The sequence below is a fragment of the Girardinichthys multiradiatus genome, chromosome 8, assembly GCF_021462225.1.
Source record: "Girardinichthys multiradiatus isolate DD_20200921_A chromosome 8, DD_fGirMul_XY1, whole genome shotgun sequence".
Taxonomy (NCBI): Eukaryota; Metazoa; Chordata; class Actinopteri; order Cyprinodontiformes; family Goodeidae; genus Girardinichthys; species Girardinichthys multiradiatus.
The window spans coordinates 3,119,622-3,147,201 of record NC_061801.1 but is presented as its reverse complement, the minus strand read 5'-3'; the positions used below and the strand labels follow the sequence as shown (position 1 = coordinate 3,147,201).

The window sequence follows — 27,580 nt, the reverse complement described above, 5'->3', positions numbered from 1 at the left end:
TCGTTTATTTGGTCAAAACATCTTAATTCTGTACGAGAAACTAGACTTGAATCTCTAAGAAAGAAAAACACGGACTAAGTAATAAAGTTGTTCACCCGGCCGGGGAGAGAGGTGCTGCATCTGCGTAGTCAGGAACACATCTGTTTTTCTCTCCCCTGCACCGTTCTTTTATTGAACACACACATACTACAGGAAATATACATTTTACATTTGTTGTGCAGCCCTTCTCAGTTTCTCACACATTCTTTTGCTGAAGGTCAGTTTCTCACACATCTTCAGGAATCTTCAGGGAGAGGAGTACCATGCCTCCCAAATACACTGCCGGCTTCTCACGATACAGACAGAAAAGACCTGCAAGCTTTAACCTTGAATAATAATTGTGCTACCACCCAGACTGTTGCATGCCCAGAGTGAAGCATGGGGCTGGATCAGTGATGGTTTGGGCTGCCATATCATTGTGTGACCACACTAGAAGCTACTGTTTAAGGATTTTTCTAACTCTCAAAAGCATAACTAAAAACTCCTAATAATAATCAATCTATAATCAGCAAATCCCAAATATATCTTAGCTTTAGCTACTAATGATAAGGCATTTATATTTCCACATACCCTAATAAGTATTGGTTTTAATTGAAGTCACTACTATGTAGAATTGCTGTGTTATCAATCATTCTTAACGTGTAAACATTTTTTTTAACTGTTTCCCAACCAATTTTTTATGCTAGCATCTAGAATGAAAAGCCAAACAGCGGAGGGTGAGGAATGGGTAGAAGGAAAGACTCTTCCAGTTCCCCAATTACTGCCCCGGGGGTCTTACAGCTCTGTTCATGGTTCCCCTCTAGTCCGCTAGCTGGAAACCAAGTATGCAGAGATTCACAAAGCAACATAAGTTTCGGACGGCTTCGTTGAATATGAACATTTCTTAGGTATATGAGTCTTCCAGGAGCTCTCAGAAGGCGCGAAAAAACAAAAACGCTCAAGAAAATATCTGTAGGCCGGGTGTAAATCCAAGCTCTCACCCCTTGCTGGGTAAGTAGTTGCAGCTAATGAGCTAACATGTGAAGTGATTGCGCACTCGGTGTTTAGGAGTGTCTGTCAGTTAGTTTCCTTACTAGGATAGGCTTATGAAGGACATTATTTAGTTAACCACCCCATGTTCTGGTAGTTAAGGATGCACAGCGGTGAAACAGGCTGGCTAGTCAGTTTTAACCGACCCGTGGATCCTCCCTGCTAACATGCTAGCTGATTGTTCGTTATTGCTAGTTCTGTCGTGCTAGTTTTGCTCGTTAGCTTCTTGGCCAAAACAATCGACATGAAACGCGGTAAAGAGTAAGGATTGTTTTATGAAATCAGTTTTTTTAATAAAGAGTTATTAGATCAGTTAACCCAGTGGATGGCCATTTGTATTAAGCTCAATATATATGCAGAGTAGGCACAATATAAAGCAGACCTGTATTACAACATGTAGTTATAGTTTAATAATATTACATTCCAAATGATATCGAGGGCTGACAGGTTCGTTATTGTGGTAATCGATCCTCAGATGTGCAAGTAGATGGGTACCTTTCACTTTATTTGTTGGGAAAACATTTGTCATTTTCAGACAAGTTTTTAAAATACTTCATCCACCAAGACGGTGGAAACAATACAGTAATCGTAATGCACTAAACTTTGTTTATGAAATGTTTTCCATTTGTGATTTTGTGTAATATCTTGGCATTCGGGTAACGTAGATTCATTATCAGCTAGAACTTAAAAACTGTGTTGCACGTGATGTTTGACTGGATCCGTTCTGGGGCATCAACAATTCAAAGACACCACAGAGTTCTGAGAAATACACAGGGCCAGTTTGATTATATAGTATTTTCCCCCTAATGAATGAAATAATAATTTGAATACTGTTTTTAATATTTACTGAGGTTACTGTTTTCCCATATTAAAATTAGTTTGAGGATATGAAACATTTAAGTGTCACAAGAAAACAAAAAATGTCAGAAATCTGTAAGGTGGCAAGCACTTTTATACTGTATTGTGCAGCCCTACACTACAATAGTCAACTGTCTGGGATGAACAGAGTAACAACTCCTTGGTGATTAAATGATCAAATGTTACCGCAATCTTCTTAACAAATCCTTAATTACAACACTGACCATTTTAAAGTTGGTTTTATTGTTGTATCATCCACCTATCTATCCATCAAGTCAGTGACTGTATCCACATATCCTTTATTAAACTGATGCAATAAAAAAATGAAGCCAAATCTCCAGTAGGGGTATAGTTGATACTTTTTATTTGTTTCTCTTTAGGAAAGCAAATCAAAAACGTATTGAATAAATTTAAATCATAAATTACCTAGGCCTGATTGTTAAAATGCTTCACATTCACAGATGAATCCAGTAGTATTTTAAATTTTGCATTTAAGAGTGGGCTCTGTAGCCAGCAACTTTCAGACTTCTACTTTAATTGGAGTAAGCTGTCATGTTTTGTTGCAGAACTCTGCAGAGATGCCTGAGGTACGGGACCTATCAGAGGCCTTGCCAGAGATGTCTTTGGACCCAATCACTGGTGTTGGAGTAGTAGCTTCCAGGAACAGGGCCCCCACTGGATATGATGTGGTAAACTATGAAGGATGTTTGGAGCAAATGAAATTCTAAATCAACTTGAGCAATTCTGTGAAGTAACTAAATGATTGAAAATGTTTCTAATATATAAACAAGAACAGACATGAATTTCTACATAAAACATGATCTGGAGTTGTGTAGGAATGTGTGTAAAATAAGTTAATTGTTTTGACAAATGGACGTGTTGAATATATTGAACTTCAGACCTCAACAGGTTTGTAACCTTCTGAACTAAACCATTTGATCTGATGCTTTAAATAATTTACATTGTTCCCTGCTGTGATGTGCTCTTGCAGCGCCCTTCAATAGATGTTTGTTCTTTAGGAAAGAGAACAAGAAACATGTCACATTAATCCTGTGCTGTATTTGTTCAGTCTTAATCGGCCAGCCACTACAAAGATACTCTTGTGACTGCTTTGACAAACAGTTGTGAACCCCTTTTCTATTAGTACCTACTCTACTCTACTTGGGTCGGGTCACTCTGAGTAGGGGCTGGTGGAAATAGGGCATTAGTTGATGGTTGTCACGTCAGTGAACATTCTGCTCAAATTCCCTTCTAGATATCTACAACAACAGATGGCCTGGATGCAGATTTGTGGAAAGATGGCCTTTTCAAATCCAAGGTGACCCGTTACCTCTGCTTCACCAGAGTTTTCTCAAAAGAAAATGTAAGTTGGCTTACTTCACCAACCAACACAATGTAAATATTATACATATTTAAAAACAGTTCAAATGTCTCATATTTTCTGTAGTCTTGGGATGTATTGACAGATAGGCAATTGCTGACGGGGGCAACCGCGGAAAGGTGCTGAAAGAAATCATGTCTTGTTTTATATATATGTGTGTGTGTGTGTGTGTGTATATACAGGAGTTAGACAATGAAACTGAAACACCTGTCATTTTAGTGTGGGAGGTTTCAAGGCTAAATTGGACCAGCCTTGTAGCCAGTCTTCATTGATTGCACATTGCACCAGTAAGAGCAGAGTGTGAAGGTTGTATTAGCAGGGTAAGAGCACAGTTTTGCTCAAAATATTGAAATGCACACAACATTATGGGTGACATACCAGAGTTCAAAAGAGGACAAATTGTTGGTGCACGTCTTGCTGGCGCATCTGTGACCAAGACAGCAAGTCTTTGTGATGTATCAAGAACCACGGTATCCAGGGTAATGTCAGCATACCACCAAGAAGGACGAACCACATCCAACAGGATTAACTGTGGACGCAAGAGGAAGCTTTCTGAAAGGGATGTTCGGGTGCTAACCTGGATTGTATCCAAAAACCATAAAACCACGGCTGCCCAAATCACGGCAGAATTAAATGTGCACCTCCACTCTCCTGTTTCCACCAGAACTGTCCGTCGGGAGCTCCACAGGGTCAATATACACGGCCAGGCTGCTATAGCCAAACCTTTGGTCACTCATGCCAATGCCTAACATCGGTTTCAATGGTGCAAGGAGCACAAATCTTGGGCTGTGGACAATGTGAAACATGTATGACTCTGATGAGTCCACCTTTACTGTTTTCCCCACATCCGGGAGAGTTACGGTGTGGAGAAGCCCCAAAGAAGCGTACCACCCAGACTGTTGCATGCCCAAAGTGAAGCATGGGGGTGGATCAGTGATGGTTTGGGCTGCCATATCATGGCATTCCCTTGGCCCAATACTTGTGCTAGATGGGCGCGTCACTGCCAAGGACTACCGAACCATTCTTGAGGACCATGTGCATCCAATGGTTCAAACATTGTATCCTGAAGGCGGTGCCGTGTATCAGAATGACAATGCACCAATACACACAGCAAGACTGGTGAAAAATTGGTGTGCTGAACATGAAAGTGAAGTTGAACATCTCCCATGGCCTGCACAGTCACCAGATCTAAATATTATTGAGCCACTTTGGGGTGTTTTGGAGGAGCGAGTCAGGAAACGTTTTCCTCCACCAGTATCACGTAGTGACCTGGCCACTATCCTGCAAGAAGAATGGCTTAGAATCCCTCTGACCTCTGTGCAGGACTTGTATATGTCATTCCCAAGACGACACAAAAGGAGGCCCTACACCATACTAATAAATGATTGTGGTCTAAAACCAGGTGTTTCAGTTTAATTGTCCAACCCCTGTATATATATATGTGTATCAGAATCAGCTTTATTGCAAGTTCGTACATACAAGTTCGTACATACAAACAAGGAATTTGACTCCGGTACACTTTGCTCTTTGGTTTTGTTTTTGCATTACAGAATATACATATTTACTATGTACAATATACATATATATAATAAAAAGGTGCATTTGCAACATCTGTATGCTGTTGTTTTGTACTCTATTGAATGTTCAACAGTGAAACAGCCTGGGGGAAGAAACTGTCTCTGTGGCGGCTGGTTTTAGCGAACAGTGCTCTGTAGTGGCGGCCTGAAGGTAAAACTCTGAACAGTTTATGTGCAGGGTGTGTGGGGTCTACAGAGATTTTAGCAGCTCTTTTACTGACCCTAGACCTGTATAAGTCCTGGATGGAGGGAAGGTCAGTCCTGATTATTCGTTGCAGTCTGGACCTGTCCTGTTTTGTGGATGAGCCAAACCACACTGAGATGGATGAAGACAGGACAGATTGAATGATGGCAGTGTAGAAGATGACCAGCAGCTCCTGTGGAAGGTTGAACTTCTTGAGTTGCCTCAGGAAGTACAGTCTCTGCTGGGCCTTCTTTCGAACAGTGTTTATGTGTGAAGACCATCTCAGGTCCTCAGAGATGGTGGTTCCTAAGAACCTGAAGTGGTCCACGGCCGATACAGTGTTGGTGAGGGGGGTGTATGGGGGTGGTGTTCTCCGAAAGTCCACCACCATTTCCACAGTCTTGAGTGGGTTCAGTTCAAGGTAGTTCTGACTGCACCAGTGTACCAGCCGATCCACCTGCTGTCTGTATGCAGACTCATCACCGTCCTGGATCAGTCCAATGACAGTGGTGTCATCTGCAAACTTAAGGAGTTTCACGGACAAGTCTGATGAGGTGCAGTCATTTGTGTACAGGGAGAAGAGGAGTGGGGATAGAACACACCCCTGGGGGGCACCAGTACTTATTGATCTGGATTGGGAGAAGATGTTCCCCAGTCTCACCTGCTGCTGTCGGTCCATCAGGAAGCTGTTGATCCACTGACAGGTGGAGGCTGGGACGTTGAGCTGTGTGAGCTTCTGGTGGAGGATGTCTGGAATGATGGTGTTGAAGGCCGAGCTGAAGTCTACAAACAGGATCCTGGCGTAGGTCCCTGGGTGGTCGAGGTGTTGCAGGATGAAGTGTAGACCTAAGTTAACAGCATCATCTCCCGACCTGTTTGCTCGGTAAGCAAATTGCAGGGGGTCCAGCAGGGGGCCTGTGATGTCTTTCAGGTGCTAAAACACTAGCTGCTCAAAGGATTTCATGACCACAGACGTCAGGGCTACAGGCCTGTAGTCATTTAATCCTACGATGGTGAGTTTCTTGGGCACCGGGATGATGGTGGATCGTTTGAGGCAGGAGGAGACCTCACATTTCTCCAGTGACTTGTTGAAGATCCGGTGAAGATCGGAGCGAGTTGATGTGCACAGGCTTTCAGGCATGATGGGGAGACGTTATCAGGTCCTCCAGGTTTCTTTGTTTTCGTGCGTTGAAAGAGCCTGTTTACCTCTTCCTCGGAGATCTTCAGTGCAGGCTGTGGATCTGAAGGTAGGGGGTTGGTAGCTTTGTGGGAATAACTTGTTCCTGAATGGGATGTGGAGGGGATGATTTGAGGTGTGAATGGCTTCTTGTCATGTCTGCAGTAGAAGCCATTCAGAGAGTTGGCCAGGAGACGACTCTGTTCAGGATGGTTGGGGGGGCTCCTATAGGCAGTCAGGTTTCTCAGACCGGTCCATACAGCTGAAGTGTCACCAGTAGAAAGGCTGTTCTTCAGCTTCTCACTGTAGCTTCTCTTGGCTGCTTTGATCTCCTTTGTTAGTCTGTTCCTGGCCTGCCTGTACCGCGTCCAATCTCCACTGCTGTGAGCTTCTTCCTTTTCCTTGCGCAGATTCCTGAGGTGTGGAGTAAACCATGGCTTGTTGTTCCCAAAGGTGCAGAAGGTCTTGGTCTGCACACACATGTCCTCACATGTATTCATGTAAAATCAAAAGCTACCATGTTTTGGTACCTAAACACATCATTATTGCACAGAGGGAGTGGAAGCATTGTCGATTTTCCACGGCGGACATGAGCACAGCATTGCACGCACCATAGCCTGATGACGTCAGAAGCCGCTGCTAAAGTAAACAAAGCAGCTAATAGAAAGCGCTCGAGAGGAGGACTCCACATTTCAAAATGCGATGCAGATTGTGCTAGCTGCAATATTTGTGATGCGAAGTGCAATGCCAGCTGCAGGAATACTTCTAATCTGAGGCAGCATCTGGTTAAGCGCAAGATTTTTCTCAAGCCTAAAGAGTACACAATTTTCAACAGCCTCAGATCCATGGCTACAACTCCTGCTTTTCAGCTCCGTTAGCTAATCGTCGTCTGCAGCCAGCAACATGGGTGAGGCAGCTGCATCATCATCTTCGTCTACTCCAGGTAAATAAGCCTAGTGTTTAAGATGAAGTTAGCATGGTAGGTACCGACACCGATTCCTGGGGGACGGCGGATCTCGGTATCTGTCCATCCGTCCTGCCTAGAACGGCAAAATGGCACAAAACTGCCTCTGGACCACTCGTTTGGTCCAGACCAAAAGTGGACTTAATGGGTTTTTTTTTTGTGCGTTATAGTTCCTTTTCACATTGTGCTTTTTGCAAGTGAACTATAACTTGTAAACAAAGCCAGGTTATTGCTCTTATTGGACAGAAATGAGGAAAACTATCATAGAAGGTCTTGCATTTCTGTTCTGCATATTTGTACAGTTATTAAAGCTGCAGAATCATTGTATCAGGAGGAGCCCGTTCAAAGCAGGTTTAAAGAATGCTGGCGTTGCATCTCCTTCCATTGCCATGTCGATGATTGCCAAATCTATGTGCCTTTAAGGTGAAGCTAAAACTATCCTTTCAAGGCAACAGTTAGAAACAGTAATCCATGCTTTCATTTCATTGCGATTGGATTAGTGTAATTCCCTTTATCTCAGAGGCAGCAAGTCCTCGCTTGTCTGCATCTGGTGCAACATGCTGCAGCAGGTCTCAGAGTGCAACTTCTCTTCATTGGCTCCCAGTGTATTATAGAGTTAATTAACTTGGCCCCGCCCTACTTGGTAGAGCTTTTCCACTGTTACACCCCCAATCGGTCCCTTAGGTCCGCTGATCAGTTGCTTCTGGTGAGTGGGGAGGAGTGAGGAGAGAACACACTCATGGGGGGAGCAGGTGCTAATGGTTCTTGTGCGGGAGAAAATGCTCCCCATGCTCACCTGCTGCTTCCAGTCCTCAGGAAGCTGGTGATCCACTGACAGGTGCAGGTCGGGACTTTGAGCTGGGTGAGCTTCTGGTGGAGGATGTCTGGTATGATGGTGTTGAAGGCCAAGTTGAAGTCCACAACAGGATCCTGGCGTACATCCCTGGGTGGTCGAGGTGTTTCACAATAAAGTGTAGTCCTAAGTTGACTGCATCATCTGCCGACCTGTTTGCCCAGTTGGCAAACTGCAGGGGGTCCAGCAGGGGGCCTATGATGTCTTTCAGGTGCTTCAACACCAGTCACTCAAAGAATTTCATGACCACAGACATCAGGGCTACAGGCCTGTAGTCATTTAATCCTGTGATGGTGGGTTTCTTGGGTAGTGGGATGATGACCTCACACTGAGGTCCTTAGTCCAGGCAGCGGGTCTGAAGGTAGGCGGGTGTTTGGTGTATGGCAAGAATTTGTGTCTGAATGGGATGTGGAGGAGTTGGGTTGAGGAGTGAACTGCTGCTTTTCATACCGGCAGTAGAAGCCATTCAACTGATTTGGCAGGCGAAGGTTCACCATCTAGAAAGACATGGACATAGAGGTTTACAAATAAATCACCACTTATTTTTTTCTTTATTTTTTATTATTGGTATAACAAGTAGCTTAACACTTGCAGCACAACAAAAAATATATAAAAAATAAATTGTAATAAATTACAAATTGTCTGTGTGCGTAGATACATACCTTTCAAAAATTTTGTGGACACAGTCCTTGGTGTTCTTTGCTCATATTGTGGCAATTTGAAGCACCTGTTGGAAAAGGTACATGATACAGGGTACTGACACTCCCGAGAGTACCACACAGTGTGAGTACACTGTACTGCTAGATTATCCATTTCTTTCAGATTAGTAAAACCTACCATGGCATCAAAGGCTTTTGGATCAGAAAGGCGTTGCTCCACTCTCTCTAAATTCTTGATGGTCTCCATTCTCTCAATGTGCAGGGCTGAAAACGTGGGTTGTACATGTTTCAGGAGATTGAGTAGGTCAATTAATATGTTTAATACCCTTTTCTGGAACACTGAAATAAACACATCTGTTGATTAAGATGGCTATCTCTACCTAGAATAGCAAGTCTGAAGAGGACCACCTCCTGGGTCCGGTGGCTGGTTGTCCCTATGGGGTATCAGCAGCTGCCTCACCCATGTTGCTGGCTGCAGACGATGATTAGCTAACGGAGCTGAAAAGCAGGAGTTGTAGCCATGGATCTGAGGCTATTGAAAATTGTGTACTCTTTAGGCTTGAGATAAATCTTGCGCTTAACCAGATGCTGCCTCAGATTAGAAGTATTCCTGCAGCTGGCATTGCATTTCGCACCCTCTGTGCAACAATGATGCGTTTATGTACCAAAACATGGTAGCGTTTGATTTTACATGAATAGGTATTATTAGTACCGACGGAATTCAGTATGTAGCTATAAAAGCACCCATCCATAGGTACGACAATACATACATACATATATATATATATACACACACTTATATAAAACAAGACCTGAGAGGAGAGTATAGAGCATGTATGGGGAGTGTGAGTGAGTGTACGACGTCCATTGTTGTTTGTCTTTACATTGGGTGCGAGGGTGTGAGTGTTTTTATGTGTACGCATTAGGCTGGGAATGTGTGATGTGTCTGTTTTTTGTGGTTGGGTCTTGGCCTGCTCCCACTCCTGGATCAGTTTAGGCCCCCCATCAAATGTTGTGCATATTCCCTCCTGCTACTTGTGGTTGCTGGTTGGTTCCCCTGGGATTCTCCCCTGCTCTTCTCTGGGGGGGTTACGGTAGTCCCGGCAGTGGTTGTCCAGGGGTTCCTGTGCTCTGGGGGGCCTTTAGATGTCTGTGGCTTGGATCTCCTCCGTATCTGTCCTGGGTCCAGGGGGGCATGTCAGTGGCTCCTCACACTCACTATAGCATATTTTTATGGAGAAACCTTGTATACACAAGCGAGCTCACACTCAGACCCACAGGCGTTTAGATTCAGGTGTTAAAAGATACACAAATGTTCTATATTGAGCTACATTTACCACTACATACATCTTGCATTGAAAAGTACTGTGCACTTTTCGGTAAAAAGCTGGTAATATGAAAGTTTCTGCAGGTGTAGAAGCAAGCAGGGTGTTATCTTGTATTCTCTTCATCCTTCTTTCTTTCCTCCATTCTATTCTTCTCTCCCCTTCTCTTTTTTGCCCCCCTTTCTCTCTTTTCGTGCTTCTTTTTTTTTCCTTTTCAATTCTGCCTCCGTGTCCGTAACAATTGAAATAATTCCAAAGCAGTAAAGTTTCTTTTTATGAATATCAAGCAGAGCTTTAAAGCTCAGCGTTAAAGCTGTAATGCTCCACTTGTGAAAGTAAATCTGTTGGACTTTTTCTTGGCACTCAGACAACAATTCTGAGCGCTACTCTGCCGGACAGGACACGGTTAAAAGAAAAAATATATAATTTTAAGTCCCTGACAACCTCGTACTGCAGGTCGAGATTCTGAAAAGTACAAGAATGTTCTTTCATTTCGCAAGGCCGGATAAAAGTGATGGTTTAAAGTGTAATGAGATGTACACTCACTGGGCATTGAGAGGTCCCTGCGCTGAGGCGCTTTGCTTGCATATTGAGGGCCTAAAATTGAAAGATGCATTGCAAAATTATTCAGATGAAATAATAAGGTTAGCATTAGTTGTGACAGATACTTACTGGGCGTCAATGTTTTCCTTCCCGGAGAACCATTAGACCGCTCCACAGGACCATACGGGTCAGAAAACATTTAATTTAATTCGTAGCAATTGTCTTGTGTGTAAAGAATTCATTACCAAATTTAAAATTGTTGTTGCAATGGTTAATGTGAATACTTACTGGACACTTACGCCTGCAGAGATCCTGCAGAGCTGGAGAACTCTTCCATAAGGTCAACTGAGGTTTGATTTATAGAGCCTAAAACACATGAAACAGCCTGCTTTTATTTTAGTACCAAATTAATAATTTCAAATTTTTCTGTCTAAATTATTTCATTTGGACAGCTTCCTGGTTGTCATTCATTGACCCGGCCCTCTGGTACTTGCCTGAATGGAGTAACTCTGTGAAGTGGTATGGGTAGTTCAAGGAACGACATAAATACTCACAAAATGTGGACATCTATCTGGCCCAAGAACCAATAAGCACTTGTGTGTGTCAATTTGTGCTCCAAGGCCCACTGTCTCAGGGCATCTTCAAAGCTGCTAGGCACCTGAGCATCATCATTTGCTTCCTCTTCTGAATCAATGGACCATCAGTCCACACCAGTGTCAAAGTGAAAACTATCTAATGTCCAACACTGTCACTGATAAAACTTTGTGGGGTCTCAGGCACACTGGCACTGCTACAATTACTGTGACTCCCAGGCACACTGTTGCAATTATTGTCAATGCCTCGATGTTCCTCCTCGCTGTCAGAATAACGGAAGAAGTGGAATTAGGTCTTTTGCGTTTTCGCCATTCTCTCATTTTCAAAGTCATCTGTAAACAGTTGTGAGTCTAAGTCAAGTTAGTTATTGTTTTTTTGACTGACCCACGTGCAAAGGGGAGGAGAATACAGTCACAACGCCTCTACCTTATTAAGGTGGTTATTGGTAGGATACCACACACTGACAAAAAGACAAGACTGAATTATAAATACACAACTAAACCTTTGGAGTGTCTTATAAACCTTAGGATATGTAAATGTATGGCCTTTAAAGACTGATGCTGAACTTCATTTGAAAGCATGGCAGTTAACATTAGGTCATCAGGGATAACATTCACAAAGAGCTAGAAAAATACAAGCTCTGTAAATGTTTACCCTCTAATTCAAAATACTTGAAAAAGGCGTAACTGATAATTGAGAAATCTTTCACTGCCACGTTGTATTCTGCTTAGGCTGTAGGCAGTTTTTGGACAACACCTAATCCTTAATCATTATTTTTACATGTGGATCTGGTAAAAATGTTACTGTATGTGTTATTTATGTTTTTTGCTGTATGCTAAAATATTGTGATTTAGATTTTTTTATGTTTCTTAATGCTGTACCCCTGACTTTTGTGTGGTTATGTTTACACTTTGTCCAACTTGATTTTATATTATTCTTTATTGCAAATTAAGCTTTTTAAACCACAGAACCGGCATTATGAAATCTTTTTACATGGTTCCAAAAATGATCGCTTTGTGACGAATTGAGTGGACAAGGCCTAATTTGTCACACACAATAGAAATATAGCAATGAGCAATATTTAAGTACCTCATTGCGTACTTAAAAGTTAGAATAATTAATTTTTTAATTTGCATTGTTCTATTTGCCTTAACATTAGTCTACCACAATAAACACATGTACACGAGTGTGTAACTTCATAGCCACAGTAAAAATTTAGAAACAAGCTTTTTGAAGAAAATGTAATAGTCATTTTATTAACTGAATAATAATAAAACTGAAAATAAAATAAGAAAAGTAAAAAATCAACATACTCAAATAAATAATTAAATGATCTTTAATATGAAATAATGTATATTCATATTAAGAAACTAAAATAGTGAATCTGCACCTGTTTTGGATGTCTATATGACCTCCAACAGTCTGACATTCAAACATTGAACTGCCTATTAACGCAAAAGAGGGGTCGTCTTTAGATATCTAAATTGCAGACCTTGTTTGCACGTCGTGGAGACATCCAGAATTGGTCTTTGACCGGCTCAATATAGACCTGATCTGCACGTCCATTAGACATCTAATGTTAAGTGGGATGGATCGAGCTAGGGTTTTATGTCATCTACAGTACTTTAAAACGTGCAACAACAAAACATTTGTATTGAAAACACTAGTAAAGGTGGTTAGCTAATGGTTTAATTCACAAAACGTAGCTGTGGCTTGGCAATGTTCTGTTCAATTCAATTTAGTTAATTTATATAGCGCCAATTCATAACACATGTCGTCTCAAGGCACTTCACAAAGTCAGGTACATACATTCCAATTAATCCTAATCATTGAACAGTGAAGTCAGATTCAGGTATTTATCAAATTGGATAAAACGTTTTTCTATTTAAGGAAACCCAGCAGATTGCCTCGAGTCAGAGACTTGCAGCATTCACTCCTCCTGGATGAGCATGTAGAGACAGTGGACAGTCCCTGGCGTTGACTTTGCAGCAATCCCTCATACTGAGCATGCATGAAGCGACAGTGGAGACGAAAAACTCCCTTTTAACAGGAAGAAACCTCCAGCAGAACCAGGCTCCGTGTGAGCGGCCATCTGCCACGACCGACTGGGTTTGAGAGAACAGAGCAGAGACACAAAAAGAACACAGAAACACTGATCCATGACTGATCCATGAGTACTTTCTATGGTAAGGAAAAGTAAATGTTAATGGATGCAGCTCCTTTAGTCGTTTCATCTAGAAAGAAAGAACAGATAAACTCTGCCATTTTAGTATGAAAGAGAGCACATATAATTAGCAACAGTAAAAGCTCAGTCAGTAGCTATGTTTAGGAGAGAGACAAGCTTAAACACTGAAAGACAGGGCCAAGTGTATCATCGGTAGAAGGTGAGCATTAGGTTGTCGTCCAGCAGAAGCTTGGACGATGCCCCCCTCCAGGAAGGTGTCACAGGTAGTTACAGAGTCAGGCCAGGTGTAGCTTCTAGGAAGAGAAAAAACAGAGAACATAAAGTTAAAAGCTGAAATAACAGCAAATAATGCAAAATTGGAGAGTAGTGTGAGAATGTTGCGAAGAGAGTGAAAGTGGTCATTATGTCCTCCAGCAGCCTAAGCCTATAGCAGCATAAATACAGAGATAGCTCAGGATAACCTAAGCCACTCTAACTATAAGCTTTATCAAAAAGGAAAGTTTTAAGCCTAGCCTTAAAAGTAGACAGGGTGTCTGCCTCACGGACTAAAACTGGGAGCTGGTTCCACAGGAGAGGAGTTTGATAACTAAAGGATCTGCCTCCCATTCTACTTCTAGAGACTCTAGGAACCACCAGTAAACCTGCAGTCTGAGAACGAAGTGCTTTGTTAGGAACATATGGAACAATCAGATCTCTGATGTATGATGGAGCAAGATCATTAAGAGCTTTATATGTGAGGAGGAGAATTTTAAATTCTGTTCTGGATTTAACAGGGAGCCAATGAAGGGAAGCTAAAATAGGAGAAATATGATCTCTCTTTTTAATTTTCATCAGAACTCTTGCTGCAGCATTTTGAATCAGCTGAAGGCTTTTAATTGCACTTTGTAGACATCCTGATAGTAACGAATGACAATAGTCCAGCCTTGAAGTAACAAATGCATGGACTAGTTTTTCAGCGTCACGCCTGGATAGGATATTTCTAATTTTGGCAATGTTGCGGAGGTGAAAGAAGGAAATCCTTGAAACCTGTTTAATATGGGATTTAAATGACATGTCCTGGTCAAAAATAACACCAAGGTTTTTTACTTTATTACCGGAGGTCAATTTAATGCCATCCAGGTTAAGTGATTGACTAAGCAGTTTCTTTTTTAAAGACTCCGGTCCAAAGACGACAACTTCTGTCTTGTCTGAATTTAGAAGTAGAAAATTTAAAGTCCTCCAAGTTTTTATGTCTTCAAGACATGCTTGTAGTCTATCTAACTGGTTGGGCTCATCAGAATTCATGGATAAGTAAAGCTGAGTATCATCTGCGTAACTGGGAAAATGTATCCCATGCTGCCTGGTAATTTTACCTATTGGAAGCAAATATATAGTAAAGAGAATTAGCCCAAGCACTGAACCCTGTGGTACTCCACAATTAACCCTGGAGTTTAAAGATGATTTATCATTTACATGAACAAACTGGAATCTGTCAGACAGATAAGATTTAAACCAGCCTAGCGCTGTTCCCCTGATCCCTACAGCCTTTTTAAGAGAATATTATGGTCGACTGTATCAAATGAGGCACTGAGATCTAACAGAACCAGTACAGACACAAGTTCATTATCTGAGGCCTTAAGAATATCATTAGTGACTTTCAGCAGAGCTGTTTCAGTGCTATGATGAGCTCTGAAACCTGACTGAAACTCTTCAAACAGGTCATTGCTGTTTAAATGCTCACACATTTGATTAGCAACTATTTTCTCAAGAATTTTAGATAAGAATGGAAGATTGGATATAGGTCTGTAATTTTTCAAGTCATCTCGATCAAGCGAAGGTTTCTTAAGCAAAGGTTTAATTACAGCTAACTTAAAAGCCTGTGGTACATATTCATTTACTAAGGATAGGTTAATCATACCTAAAATGGGGCTGGTAATCAGAGGGAACACTTCCTTAAATAATTTGGTTGAGATTGGGTCTAACATACAAGTTGAAGGTTTAGATGAAGCTAATATTTCTGATAACTCAGGAAGCTCCACAGGATCAAAACAGTATGGAAGAAATAATCATCTTCGGGTCAATGATTTTATTTAAAAAAATCTATATTGTCATGCGTGCTGTGCCTCTGATGTCTTTTGGGCTCCTTCTGCTGACGTGTATTTCATATTAATACTATAACTTGCAGAATTTTAATCAGTTGCGTAGTATTTTAGGTTGTTGATAGGTTCCCTTCACCCAGGGAACGCTGTGCGCGCTGTGGTTATGAAGCTCAAAAAAAAGAAGATGCACAGAGATAGACTGCTTCAAAGTTTGATGCTGGAAAAGTTTGAAATTTTATTTTGAATAGTGCTTGAATTTTACTGTGGGCAAAGTGTACAAACCTTGAATATTATTTTGCCATGTAAAATGCAAGTTCATAACACTTGTAATAAATTAGGCAACAATTATTGCACTCCAAATTGTCTTTTGGGTCATTAATATTTCACACACTGATATTGCCATTACAATATATTGGGCAGCTCTAAGGAGGATTATTGATTAAGCTCAAACAGTCTTAAGATTCTAGCAGGTTTTCACAAGACCATGTATGAAATATATACTTTAGCAAAGCAAAGATATAAGCCTTTTTAGGCATGAGGCCAGCAGGCAGGATAGCACTTCAACCTTTTACTCTCTCTGTTAAAGCTCTGGTGTCCATGACTGGCCTGGATCTAGCAGACTTGGATATTTGTATGGAATGACTCTTGATTTTGGTAACAGGAGATTCCCCAGTTACTCATAAGGGAACACAGTCTCTTTGGAGTTGCACAGAAACATCTATTCTCAGGAAGGATGGTAGGAAAACAAAAATTTTAGGAATGATTCAAGCAGACAGTGTCATGTCATGTTGACAAAAACAGCCTAATGACATTTCTGTAGTCGCCTTGGAACTGTTGATTAGACTGTTGAATTTGACAGCTTATCTTGATATGAGTGGAGCTTGACATATCCCAGTTGTTATGGTTCTTGTTCTTCATCTCACATGTCTTTGAAGTATCTATAATTCCTCATGAAACTTGTTGCTACGTCCCAAGTGGCAGCTGCAATACAGAGGAGACCCAAGTGTAAGATTGTGTGATCTCATATCATGTGTTGGCCTGAATGTTAAACCTTCATGTGAAAAACCCTCAACTAATTTAAGCAGTAACATATATTTCAGCACAAAATTGCATCAAAATTCACTAGGGTTATTCTTCTCATCAAAACGCTATAATACCTTACACATGAGAATTATCATTGTAACCAAATTAATATTAAAAATAATTCCAAGTATAGAAATCATAATCATTGAATAAAAGCATATTCATTACAAATTGTGAAATAATTCATTAATATCAGCTGTAATTCAACCATCTAGATTTGTAAATTAGAAAGTAGAAAGAGGGAGAATATTAGCAACTATTAATAATTAATTACTAATAAAGTTAGAATATAACATATTTAGTCAGACTAACAAATAAGGTGCCACCTGATCAGGAGTTATTAGCCAAACAACTTTCAGTCTGTCAGATATTGTTCTGTGAATCCCAGCCAAACATGGTGTGGTATTATAGAACAATTGATTTGAGCACTTCAGCTAACCGCAAGTTCTGCACACATATACAGAATTTTAAACACAACAACTTTCTAAAGTCTAAGAATTTATTCACATTAATTCAGCTTCAGGTTAAATATTTTAACTAACAAAAACTATTCTACTAAACTAGTAACACTTAACTACACTACTAAAAATGAAAAGAATGAGGAAAACTAATACTACAAAAAGGGTACAAAGAAATAAACCATAACCAATAAATGGATGTAATGATATCACAGTTCAGTGTGGATGTTTATGTTTTAGAACCAAGGATTGTTATAAGGAGTTTCTAATGAGGTCACATTAGTTTGAAACTAATTAAGAACAGTTATTTGTGTGTTCCATCAAGTAATTCACAATGCAAATCAGATGGGTAAAAAAATATTTTAGTAAAATTATATTTTAAAGAATAATTTGTCAGATTAGAAATTGTCCAAAAGATTTACTTTTTTTGCACAATTGATTTTTATTGTAGTTAACTAGCTGCCACTGGGCACAGTGCTGGTGGTGTAGGGGGTTAGGCGCCCGACCCATATACGGAGACTTTAGTCCTCGACGCAGCCGTCCCGGCAACATTTGTTGCATGTCTTCGCCTCTCTCTCTGCACACATTTCCTGTCTAGCTACTGTCAAAAATACTGGGAGAAATAAAGGCCACTAGTGCCGCAAGTAAAAATATCTTTAAAAAAAAACTATACAAAACAAAATTAAATAAACAATATTTAGATTGTTTTATCCTAAACAAATTTTTCTGCTTGCAGTTCCTACGCTGTCCTCTCAGGGCAGTAGAAGGAGGACGCTGCTTCACTCAACGTGATTAGAGACACGGTCTCCTCTGGGGGATTCTTTTTCTGCAGAAGCTCAGACAGAAAAGTTTAAGATAGCTTGCTTTGTTTACCCCTATAAAATGAACGCTCAATGCACGTACAGCAGATGATAACTAAACTTTTGGCCGGTCTATTATGGAAGGGTACACAAACATCAGATCGTACTCAACTTTGGATCCAGGAATTCAAGTAATAGTTTAGCTCCCTAGACTACCTTCATCTGGGCAACTGTGGGTAACGAGAACAAATGCAGCTGAGTTCATGGTTCTGATGTCAGGAAATCCAGATGTGAATCCTCCTTCATGAGCTGTACTAAAAGTAGGTTAATGCAGTGCATTCTGGGTTTCAGAGTTTACCAGTCTCTTTGTTTGTGTACAGTACATGTTTCATCCCTTGGCTGGGGCACACCGCGATGATTAACACAACTCACTTTCTTTTACATCATCGCATGTCCCCACCTGAAGTTTAGGGTCAAGTTTTAATGCAAGGCATGTGAAATATTGTAGCCTAAAAATGTTGCATCCGAACAGTTCCTTAAGATCGTGAAATTTTACACATCATTAAATCACCACTACTTGGAATTTAGGAATCAGTTTCTAAAGGTCAAGAGTGGTTCCATGCTCTTCATCTTCTGTGGACACTTTATATATGTCCTGGCATCAGAAATCAACAAAATAATATCCACAATTCTAAGTGATTCTGATTCTAGTCTAGTCTAAGGGGGATTATGCGGCATGGCACTGTTGGTGTAGGGGTTTAAGCGTGTGGCCCATGTACTGAGGCTTTGGTCCTCGACACGGCAGTCCCAGATTTGAGTCCTGGCCCTACCGACGTTTGCTGCATGTCTTCCCCTACCTCTCCATCCCTGTTTCCTGTCTGCCTGCTGTCAAAAAACACTGAAAAATAAAGGCTACTAGTGTTGCAAAAAATCTTTAAAAAAAAAAAAAAAAAATTGGGATTTCATTTGAATTTGTACTTCTTGCTGATTTTTCCCCTCTCTTGACTTTCATGTGCATATAATATCTGTCCTTGGAATCACTGATCCCCCTCTCTCTGCTCTGGTCCTTTCACTCTAGAGCCATTTAGGCAATGTTCTTGTGGACATGAAACTGATCGATATAAAGGACACTTTGCCAGTGGGTTTCATCCCAATCCAGGAGACTGTCGACACTCGTAAGTCAGCCAAAGGCTAATGGTATCAGAAGTCTAAAGTGGTTTTGATCTTCAAACTTTTAAGTATGTTACAGCTCAGTGATTGGAGTAAGCATAGCTTTATCACTGTCTTGTGTTTGAGTATTCTGTTGGTAGTACAGCGATGCTAACTCTGACTTGTTCCTTTCAGAGGAGCAGGCCTTCAGAAAGAGGCGACTTTGCATCAAGTTTATTCCAAGAGACTCTACAGAGGCAGCTATCTGTGACATCCGTATCTTGGGACGCACCAAACAGGCCCCTCCTCAGTATACCTTCATAGGGTGAGGAACCTTATATCAGTTGTTAGCTTTTGGGTTAGGACTTAACAAGAAGTTCATTAATAAGAGGTCAGGGCAAAATTATAGTTAACCGCACAAATGGTTAGACTAACAATCTTTGTATTGTAGCTTATATTACAGACGAGGTAGGGGCAACTGTATAGTTAGGTTTGTATAAAACTAAAAAGCATAGAGTGTCTCAACTGTCTGCAACAGCAAATCCTAACAATGTTGTCGATGTTTTGTTAGTGTCTGTGTTTCCATAGCCAGTGCAGCAGAATATTCTGCTGTTAACATTTTATAGCCATATAAGATGTCAGAAAAGTCTTTGTAGATCACATTAGACAACTTGATTAAAACAATATGTAGCAAAGCTTTTATTGCAATTACAACCTGTCCTAATTAAGTAATTGTGATCAGAGAAAAGAGGTAACAGATTTAGTGTTACGCAGCCTATCGAGGAGGTTAGAAGTTACTTAATGGAAAATAAACTACAAGTACAACAGGCTGGAAGAAGCCAGCGCTGTCTCACTGGTGGAGGAACTGAATCACTTCTACACCCTTCAAAACCAAAGGGTCAGATTCTCCAACACCAACCCTGAAGCCCTCCATCTACAGGAACATCAGGTGAGAAGGGTGCTGAAGGCTGTAAACCCCAACGAAGCTCCTGGGCCAAGTTTTGAAGGCCTGTGTTGACCAGCTATCAAGAGACCTGACATGGATCTTTAATGCTTCCTTGATGCAGGGCACCGTTCCATCTTGCCTGAAAGCAGCCACCATCATCCCTGCCCCAAAGACGTCAGCCATAAACACCCTTAAATGACTCCAGACCAGCCGTACTGACCTCAGTAGTCATGAAGTACTTTGATAGACTGATTCTCCGCCACCTGAAGGCCAGCCCTCCTCCCTGCTTCGACCAGCACCAGTTTACCTATAGGGCAAACGGATCAACAGAGACGCCATCACCACTGCTGGCACCTGGAAAAACCTGGAACCTACTTCAGGATGGTTTTTATGAACTTTACAGAGTCCACTCCATTAGGTATCTGGGTGTCCACATTGGTTGTAACTTAACATGTGCAGCTAACACACCAGCAGTGCTTAAAAAGACAACAGAGACTCAATTTCCTCAGATTACTGAGGAAAAACCATCTTCATTTTGAACTGCTGTTGGCCTATTACCAATCCACCAGGTGCTGTGCTCGCTGGCTGCACAGCAACAGACAGGAAAGCCCTGCAGAGGCTCATAAAGACGGCACAAAAAAATCATTGGTTGGCCCCTTCGTACATGGAAAGATGTTGCCAGGTCTCGTTGTCTCTCTGGGCCTATAAAAATCCGGACTTGCTTATCACACCATGGTCAGAGATTCTCCAACCGTTTACACTCTAGTAGGAGGTTTAGGAGGACAAACTGCCTCAAAAACATCTTCTACCCATGGGCCCCTAAATACTGGTTCTACAAGCTAAAATATATCAGTACTGTACACTATTGGTGATCACTGTTTTTGCATTCACAACCCTGTATATATTTCACATATTATTTATCACTTTTACAGGTACTTTAGCTACAAGTTAATGTCCAATATTTTTATACTTTTAATTTTATTGTCCGGTAAAAAGCTCAAAATGATTTTATTGTGTAATGTGAATGTTTTACAATGACAGTAAAGTTTCTTATCTCACATGCACAGATTTTGATTCAATAAAATGATAAAAATGTAATCATTGGTGTGTTCTAATGAGAAACTTTTATTGATCCTCCCTATTAAGCATTCTAAAAAAATAACGTGTCCTTAAGTCTGCTACAAGTTCAGTAACTGGCTAACGTCACGGCATGTATGGCCTTATTCAGGTCTGGACTTTGACTTGGCCATTCCAACACCTGGATACGTTTATTTGTGAACCATTCTATTGTAGATTTGGCTTTATGTTTTGGATCGTTGTCTTGTTGGAAGATAAATCTCCGTCCCAGTCTCAGGTCTCTTGCAGACTCCAACAGGTTTTCTTCCAGAATGGTCCTGTATTTGGACCCATCCATCTTCCCATCAATTTTGACCATCTTCCCTGTCCCTGCTGACAAAAAGCAGGCCCAAACCATGATGCTGCCACCACCATGTTTGACAGTGGGGATGGTGTGTTCAGGGTGATGAGCTGTGTTGCTTTTACGCCAAACATGTCGTTTTGCATTGTGACCGAACAGTTGGATTTTGGTTTCTTCTGACCAGAGCACCTTCTTCCACATGTTTGGTGTGTCTCCCAGGTGGCTTGTGGCAAACTTTAAACGAGACTTTTTATGGATATCTTTGAGAAATGGCTTTCTTCTTGCCACTCTTCCATAAAGGCCAAATTTGTGCAGTGTACAACTGATTGTTGTCCTATGGACAGACTCTCCCACCTCAGCTGTAGATCTCTGCAGTTCATCCAGAGTGATCATGGACCTCTTGGCTGCATCTCTGATCAGTCTTCTCCTTGTTCGAGATGAAAGTTTAGAGGGACGGCCGGGTCTTGGTAGATTTGCAGTGGTCTGATACTCCTTCCATTTCAATATGATTTCTTGCACAGTGCTCCTTGGGATGTTTAAAGCTTGGGAAATCTTTTTCTATCCAAATCCGCCTTTAAACTTCTCCACAACAGTATCTCAGACCTGCCTGGTGTGTTCCTTGGTCTTCATGATGCTCTCTGCGCTTCGAACAGAACCCTGAGACTATCACAGAGCAGGTCCATTTATACGGAAACTTGATTACACACAGGTGGATTCTATTTATCTTCATCAGTCCTTTGGGACAACATTGGATCCTTCAGAGATCCTCACTGAACTTCTGGAGTGAGTTTGCTGCTCTGAAAGTAAATGGGCCCAATAATATTGCACGCCACACTTTTCAGTTTTTTATTTGTTAAAAAGGTTTTACACATCCAATAAATTTCATTCCACTTCACGATTGTGTCCCACTTGTTGATTCTTCACAAAAAATTTGAATTTCATATCTTTATGTTTTAAGCCTGAAATGTGGCAAGAGGTTGAAAAGTTCAAGGGGGACGAATACTTTCACAAGGCACTGTATATAATGTGCAGCTCTGTTTTTGGGCAGTTTGTTAATTGAAAAAATGTTGTTTTGAAGACTTCAATAAGGCCTTTCTTCTGTTAATGTGTGTTCCACTTTATTACAGCGAGCTCAACAACATGGGAATCTGGTATCGCATGGGGAATGTGCCCCGTGCTCAGGACTCAACGCATACACCAACAGCCAACAATATCCAAAATGCTAATTCCTCCACCGTCCAAGTCCCAGCTGCTCCTTTGCCCAAGTATGTCGTGTGAACTATTATGCACACATCAAATTGTACATAAGACCTTGGGACTGTTCTCTTGTGTTTGCAAAGAATTTACATCCAGTGAGACCTCAGTGAGCATCCTTTCCCTAAGGCTGTGTCACACTTTAACAATGTGAACACATCAGTTTCTACAAACACATTTACTTTGCTATGCCTCACTACTACAGCATGCAGCGTTTCAGTGAGGAGCCTTTTTCACACCAACTGGTATTGAAATAATTGTCATTAAAATTATAGCATGATTTTTACATCAGCTGATTAAAAACAAGAACCTATCTGGCAGTGAAGCAGAAATATAAATAGTTAAAAGCTTCATTTTATTCTGAGGTAATTAATTGAGGAGAAATGCTTTTTTGCATAATTATGAAGGACAAATGTGAAATTGGCACATTTCAGTTTAGTAGTTAGTTATGATGTGAGAATTTTGCGGATATTGTACAGATTTTTATGCACATCAGTGTTTTTTATAATCAAATGTGAGAGATATGTTTTTTTTTTTTTAATATATATCTTTAAGATATTTAGACAGTGTTTTTCCCTTCCTGAATGTGTTTTACCTAACATGTCTCCATTTTCTCCACTAACTAACTGTTTTTGTTGCTTTTGCAGACATATTTCCATGACCCTTCCGGCTAGCTTCAGAGGAAAGAACACCACCAGACCAGACTATGAGCACCAGAACTCCAGTCTTTACGCTATCTCAGGTCAGTAAGACTTTATCCTCTTAGTCCAAAATATTTTGCTGGATTAAGATAAAAACCAGGGAATAGTTCTAATGATTTTAGAATTTAATAATAAAGTAAATAAAGTAAGAATTGTTTCCGTGTAAAATCTCAGTGCTTTGATTGGTGAGCTCAGTATTCAGTTGTCACTGTTTAGTTAAGTCAGTACATCTATGACCTACAACACATTTTTGAAATGAAAATGGTTGCGGCGTAATATGTCAGAACCAGCCACAGTGTTACATCTGGAGTCTTTGCCATATCATATAAAATCCTTTACTAATTTTAAGCACTAACATTATTCTATTGTATGGTCTTGATTGTAATTTGTTGTTTTCTAAATTGATTGCTGTCTTTGTTATGGCTATGAACTTTGTCTTTTTTAGCAATGGATGGGGTGCCTTTTATGATTTCTGAGAAGTTTGCCTGCGCCTCCTCTGATGTAAGTGCTTGGTGACAAGTTGATGTGCTTGTAGCCGTCTATGTTCAGTACATTTCTAGCATTTCTAACCTTTAATGTGTGCAACTGTGCCTACCTCTGAGACAGTCATATAGTAACATATGTTAAGAACATTATTATGTGGGGAACAGCGGAAGAATTATCCTGTGTGATGCTGCTGACATCTGAGTTAAAGTTATTGTATAATGGATTAGAAAACGTTTCAGAAAGAAAAGACTTGAAGCTAAATTGGTGTATCTAACTAACCCTTTGTGTCCTGTTCATACAGCTGCAGCAGATGGATCTGATGGGCATTACAATCAAGTCTCTAGCTGAGATTGAAAAAGAGGTGAGGACTTATTACAAGTTATTACTCTTCATCAGATTAGATGCTGCATTAACCAAATGGAAGCAATACTGTTATCCAACACTAAATTGTCATGTTTTCTGTTATTTTGTGTATTCATTTTTAACACATTTCCCCATATTTTTTGACAGTGATTCACAAGACGTGTATTTAAAACATCAGAAGTTAAAAGGAATAAAACAGATCAGTCTTTATTAGCAGAAACATCTAGAATGAGACTTCATTGTACTATCTGCTTAGAGAAGTTATTTAGACACATCTATAACAGATGACAGATTACATACAATTCTCAGCTTTGGGCCCACATTTATCAGCTGAGCCGACAGCAGAAATATAGACGTGCAAATCTAAGGATGTGTCATTTAATCAAGGATCATTTAATGATTTTTATTTGAATTTATTATGATTTAATAGAGAAGACACTTGTTTCATATATAATAATAATAATAATTGATACTTTATTGATCCCCAAGGGGAAATTAGACCCTCTGCATTTAACCCATCCCTTATAGGGAGCAGTGGGCTGCCATTGTGCGGCACCCGGGGAGCATTCTGGGGCTAAGGGTCTTGCTCAGGGACTTAGAGTGGCAATCTGTGGGATACGAACCCGGCTCCTTGTGTCCCCTCCGGAACACAAACCTCCTGCTCTAACCACTCCCCCATATATCACACAAAGATAACTCATTGCAATAAATAAATAATATAACTTGCGTTAATATTTAAATTTGCTGAAAATAATGAAGTTGCATGCTTTTCTACTTACTGTATTTGTTAGAACAGAAAAACATTCATCTTCTGGAATAGATGTAGCTGGCTAAAAATATTTTCTGAGCTCAGGATATCGCAGGAAGACAGATGCTGAGCTTAAAACAATGCTGCTGGATAAATCTGTAATAGGAGGGATTTATTACTTTCATAAAACCTTACGTTTATGAAGAGCATGTGTAAGGAGCTTTACACAGCCAATGCTGTTGATCTCTAATGTGTAAATGCATACAGGAGGCAAAGGTTTCCTGACTTAAACAGATTTTTTTAATCCTGAGTAAGTAGGTAGCATTAAAGAGACTTTGTCTTCTAAGGTACTTCCCCATAAAGTCCTGCTAAGATCTAGAACCAAGGGAGGGAGACCTGGTTCTCGCAAGCACTAAAGTACAGGTGATATTATATGTGAATCTTGTCTTGCGAACAGTTTTGAAACGCAAATCCACCTCTGTTTTTGCTAAATGATGCTAGTGGTGTCCAGTAGTAAATGAGGAATAGATGTTCCCAGGAGTTACACAATGTGTCCACTAGTTGGCACTGTGGTAGTACCAACACACACCACAAAAGTAACCCAAAGCATAAAGCTCTAATTTATGTTGTTGACCAGTACTGACGTTTTTAGGTCAGGGACTCGTTGAAAGTGAAGTATGAGGTGATTAAGACTCAGTAATGTTTTGCTGTCTTTGTGTATCAGTATGATTACAGTTTCCGCACTGAGCACAGTGCAGCAGCTCGCCTCCCTCCGAGTCCAACACGAACCTCGCTGAGCTCTGAAGCCTGACGCTCATCTCCTTAAACAACTCTCTTGTAATGAATACCAACATGAGAGACTGGAGTACTGAGTACCTACCCACAACAAACAGTAAAAACCACCAACCTCTCCAAGATGGCCACCCTGAGAAGGACGTCAAAGTCCAGCTGGAGCCTTGTATGTGCTGACTGAAAACACTGCATACAACACAAAGCAGCTGCCTTTTAAAGGACAGAGGTTATGGATTTGTTTTTTTCAGCAAATGTAAAATAATCTCACTAATAAATGTTACTTCAAGATAAAGGATGTGTTACAAACATGGTGAAAGGGTCCCAGGGTCGGTAATTATAATGGAGGACATTTGTTTGGGTTTTGCTCTTCATCTAAAGGCAGATGTGCCTCCTTTTGAAGTACTTGCTGCTGTGTTCTGAATCAACACGTCAAGAGGGAAGTTCAAGTTCTTCTAGCCTTTATGGGAAAAATACATTGTTCTCTTCTTGTTACTGTAGTATACTGGTTTGACTGTAAGCACACTTTGTGTTTGGGACTTTGGGTGTTCTTGCTGTTTGCCTGAGATATCCTGTAACCACTTCTACATCTTTTTACATGAGCCAACATCTGGATAGCATATGAAACCACTGTTGCAGTTTGCCAACTCCTAACACAGCTTCCACTGCTAAATTACAAATAACACTATAAGTCTCAACTGAACTAGTTGACAAATAGTAAATGTGCTTGGATATTAACATTAGAGAAAACAAAAATACATTACCATCATTATACATCATTTTGTAGAAATAAAATGTGCATTTTTGTTTTACTGGTTAAATAATCTCCTTGGTCGTTTTAACCCACTTGTGACGTATTAGTTTGAAGCTCATTTGCTGTTTAAGTATCTAATCCAAACAGTCAAAGGGAAGACCTTATAGGATATGTATTTTAATTGTTTTCTAAAAAGTGCTCTTAAGTTGAATTTATGGTTCACATATTGAAAGAAACATACCTCAACTTTGGATTTAAAAGCTTCTGCTTACTTTGTTTTCAGCTTAAACCAGCAACATCGTATCTAATGAAATTACAGGAATTATGAACAATAGCGAGAGGTCAAAGGAGTTTTCAGTCACTGCTCTTTTGTAACAAACCACTAACAGCATAATAATGGAGTAGCTTCATTCAATTTTAGATCTTTTTTGTTCCATTATTGCTGCTATGGTCTGCCGCTCAGTGAGACATTTCATACGTTCTTTTTTTTAAAACTTTTGTTCCTATTGTCTATTTACACTTTTTATCTTTATGCTCAAGCTTTTGGGAGCCCACAACCAGACCAGTATGCACCAGTTACAGTATGATTGGTAAATATGAGCACTGTATTCACTCTGTTTTTGATGCATTTCAACTCCTGATAATTTAAGAATATTGGTTAAAAATCAGACACTTTTCTACTGCCTAAATAACTCCAAATGTTTATTGAATGTTGGTATTTTCACTATTGTCAAGTCACTACAACAGATTGATGAATTTAGCTATTTTTGAGTGTATAATTTATTAGTCTATTTCAGTATTGTGACCATGTTTGCTGTTTTGTTTGTTAGGGCCATGACATAGAAAAATGCCCTTTGCACTGTTGATAATATTGCCAGGATGAAAAAGTAAGTCCATATCCTTGCTCTCATTTAAGCTAATCCGGTATCATTTCCTAGACTTAGTACTCACTTCAAAAACAGTTTAGCTAAATAGTTTAGAGTTCACTAATTCCAGCTAATCCTGTTTTCAAAGTGTTTTGGTGACACAGTGAAGCATCAGAAGATATAGGATATTTTAAGGGTAATAATCAAAGATTTTGTTTCATTGAACAGATTTTATTCTTTGGTGTAAACAAAGTGTAAACAAATCAACTTTAATGGAAATTGTGTTACAAGGTTTAATTAAACTGTGATGAACAAAAGTC

General features: G+C 40.2%; 1 protein-coding gene across 2 annotated transcripts; it reads left to right on the top strand.

Moving 5' to 3' along the window:
• Nucleotides 1–758: 758 nt before the first annotated feature.
• Nucleotides 759–27,580, top strand: LOC124872826 (multivesicular body subunit 12B-like). Of its 2 annotated transcripts, none has more exons than XM_047373201.1 (10): nt 759–1,029; nt 2,493–2,615; nt 3,182–3,289; nt 18,866–18,962; nt 19,132–19,261; nt 22,427–22,564; nt 23,201–23,295; nt 23,700–23,755; nt 24,042–24,101; nt 25,576–27,580. In XM_047373201.1, exons 2-10 carry the CDS (start codon nt 2,505–2,507, stop codon nt 25,660–25,662), a joined length of 882 nt encoding a protein of 293 aa, XP_047229157.1. In that variant the 5' UTR covers nt 759–1,029; nt 2,493–2,504; the 3' UTR covers nt 25,663–27,580. The 2 variants fall into 2 exon arrangements, with proteins under 2 accessions (XP_047229157.1, XP_047229158.1); XM_047373202.1 differs by lacking the exon at nt 759–1,029 and adding an exon at nt 1,120–1,329.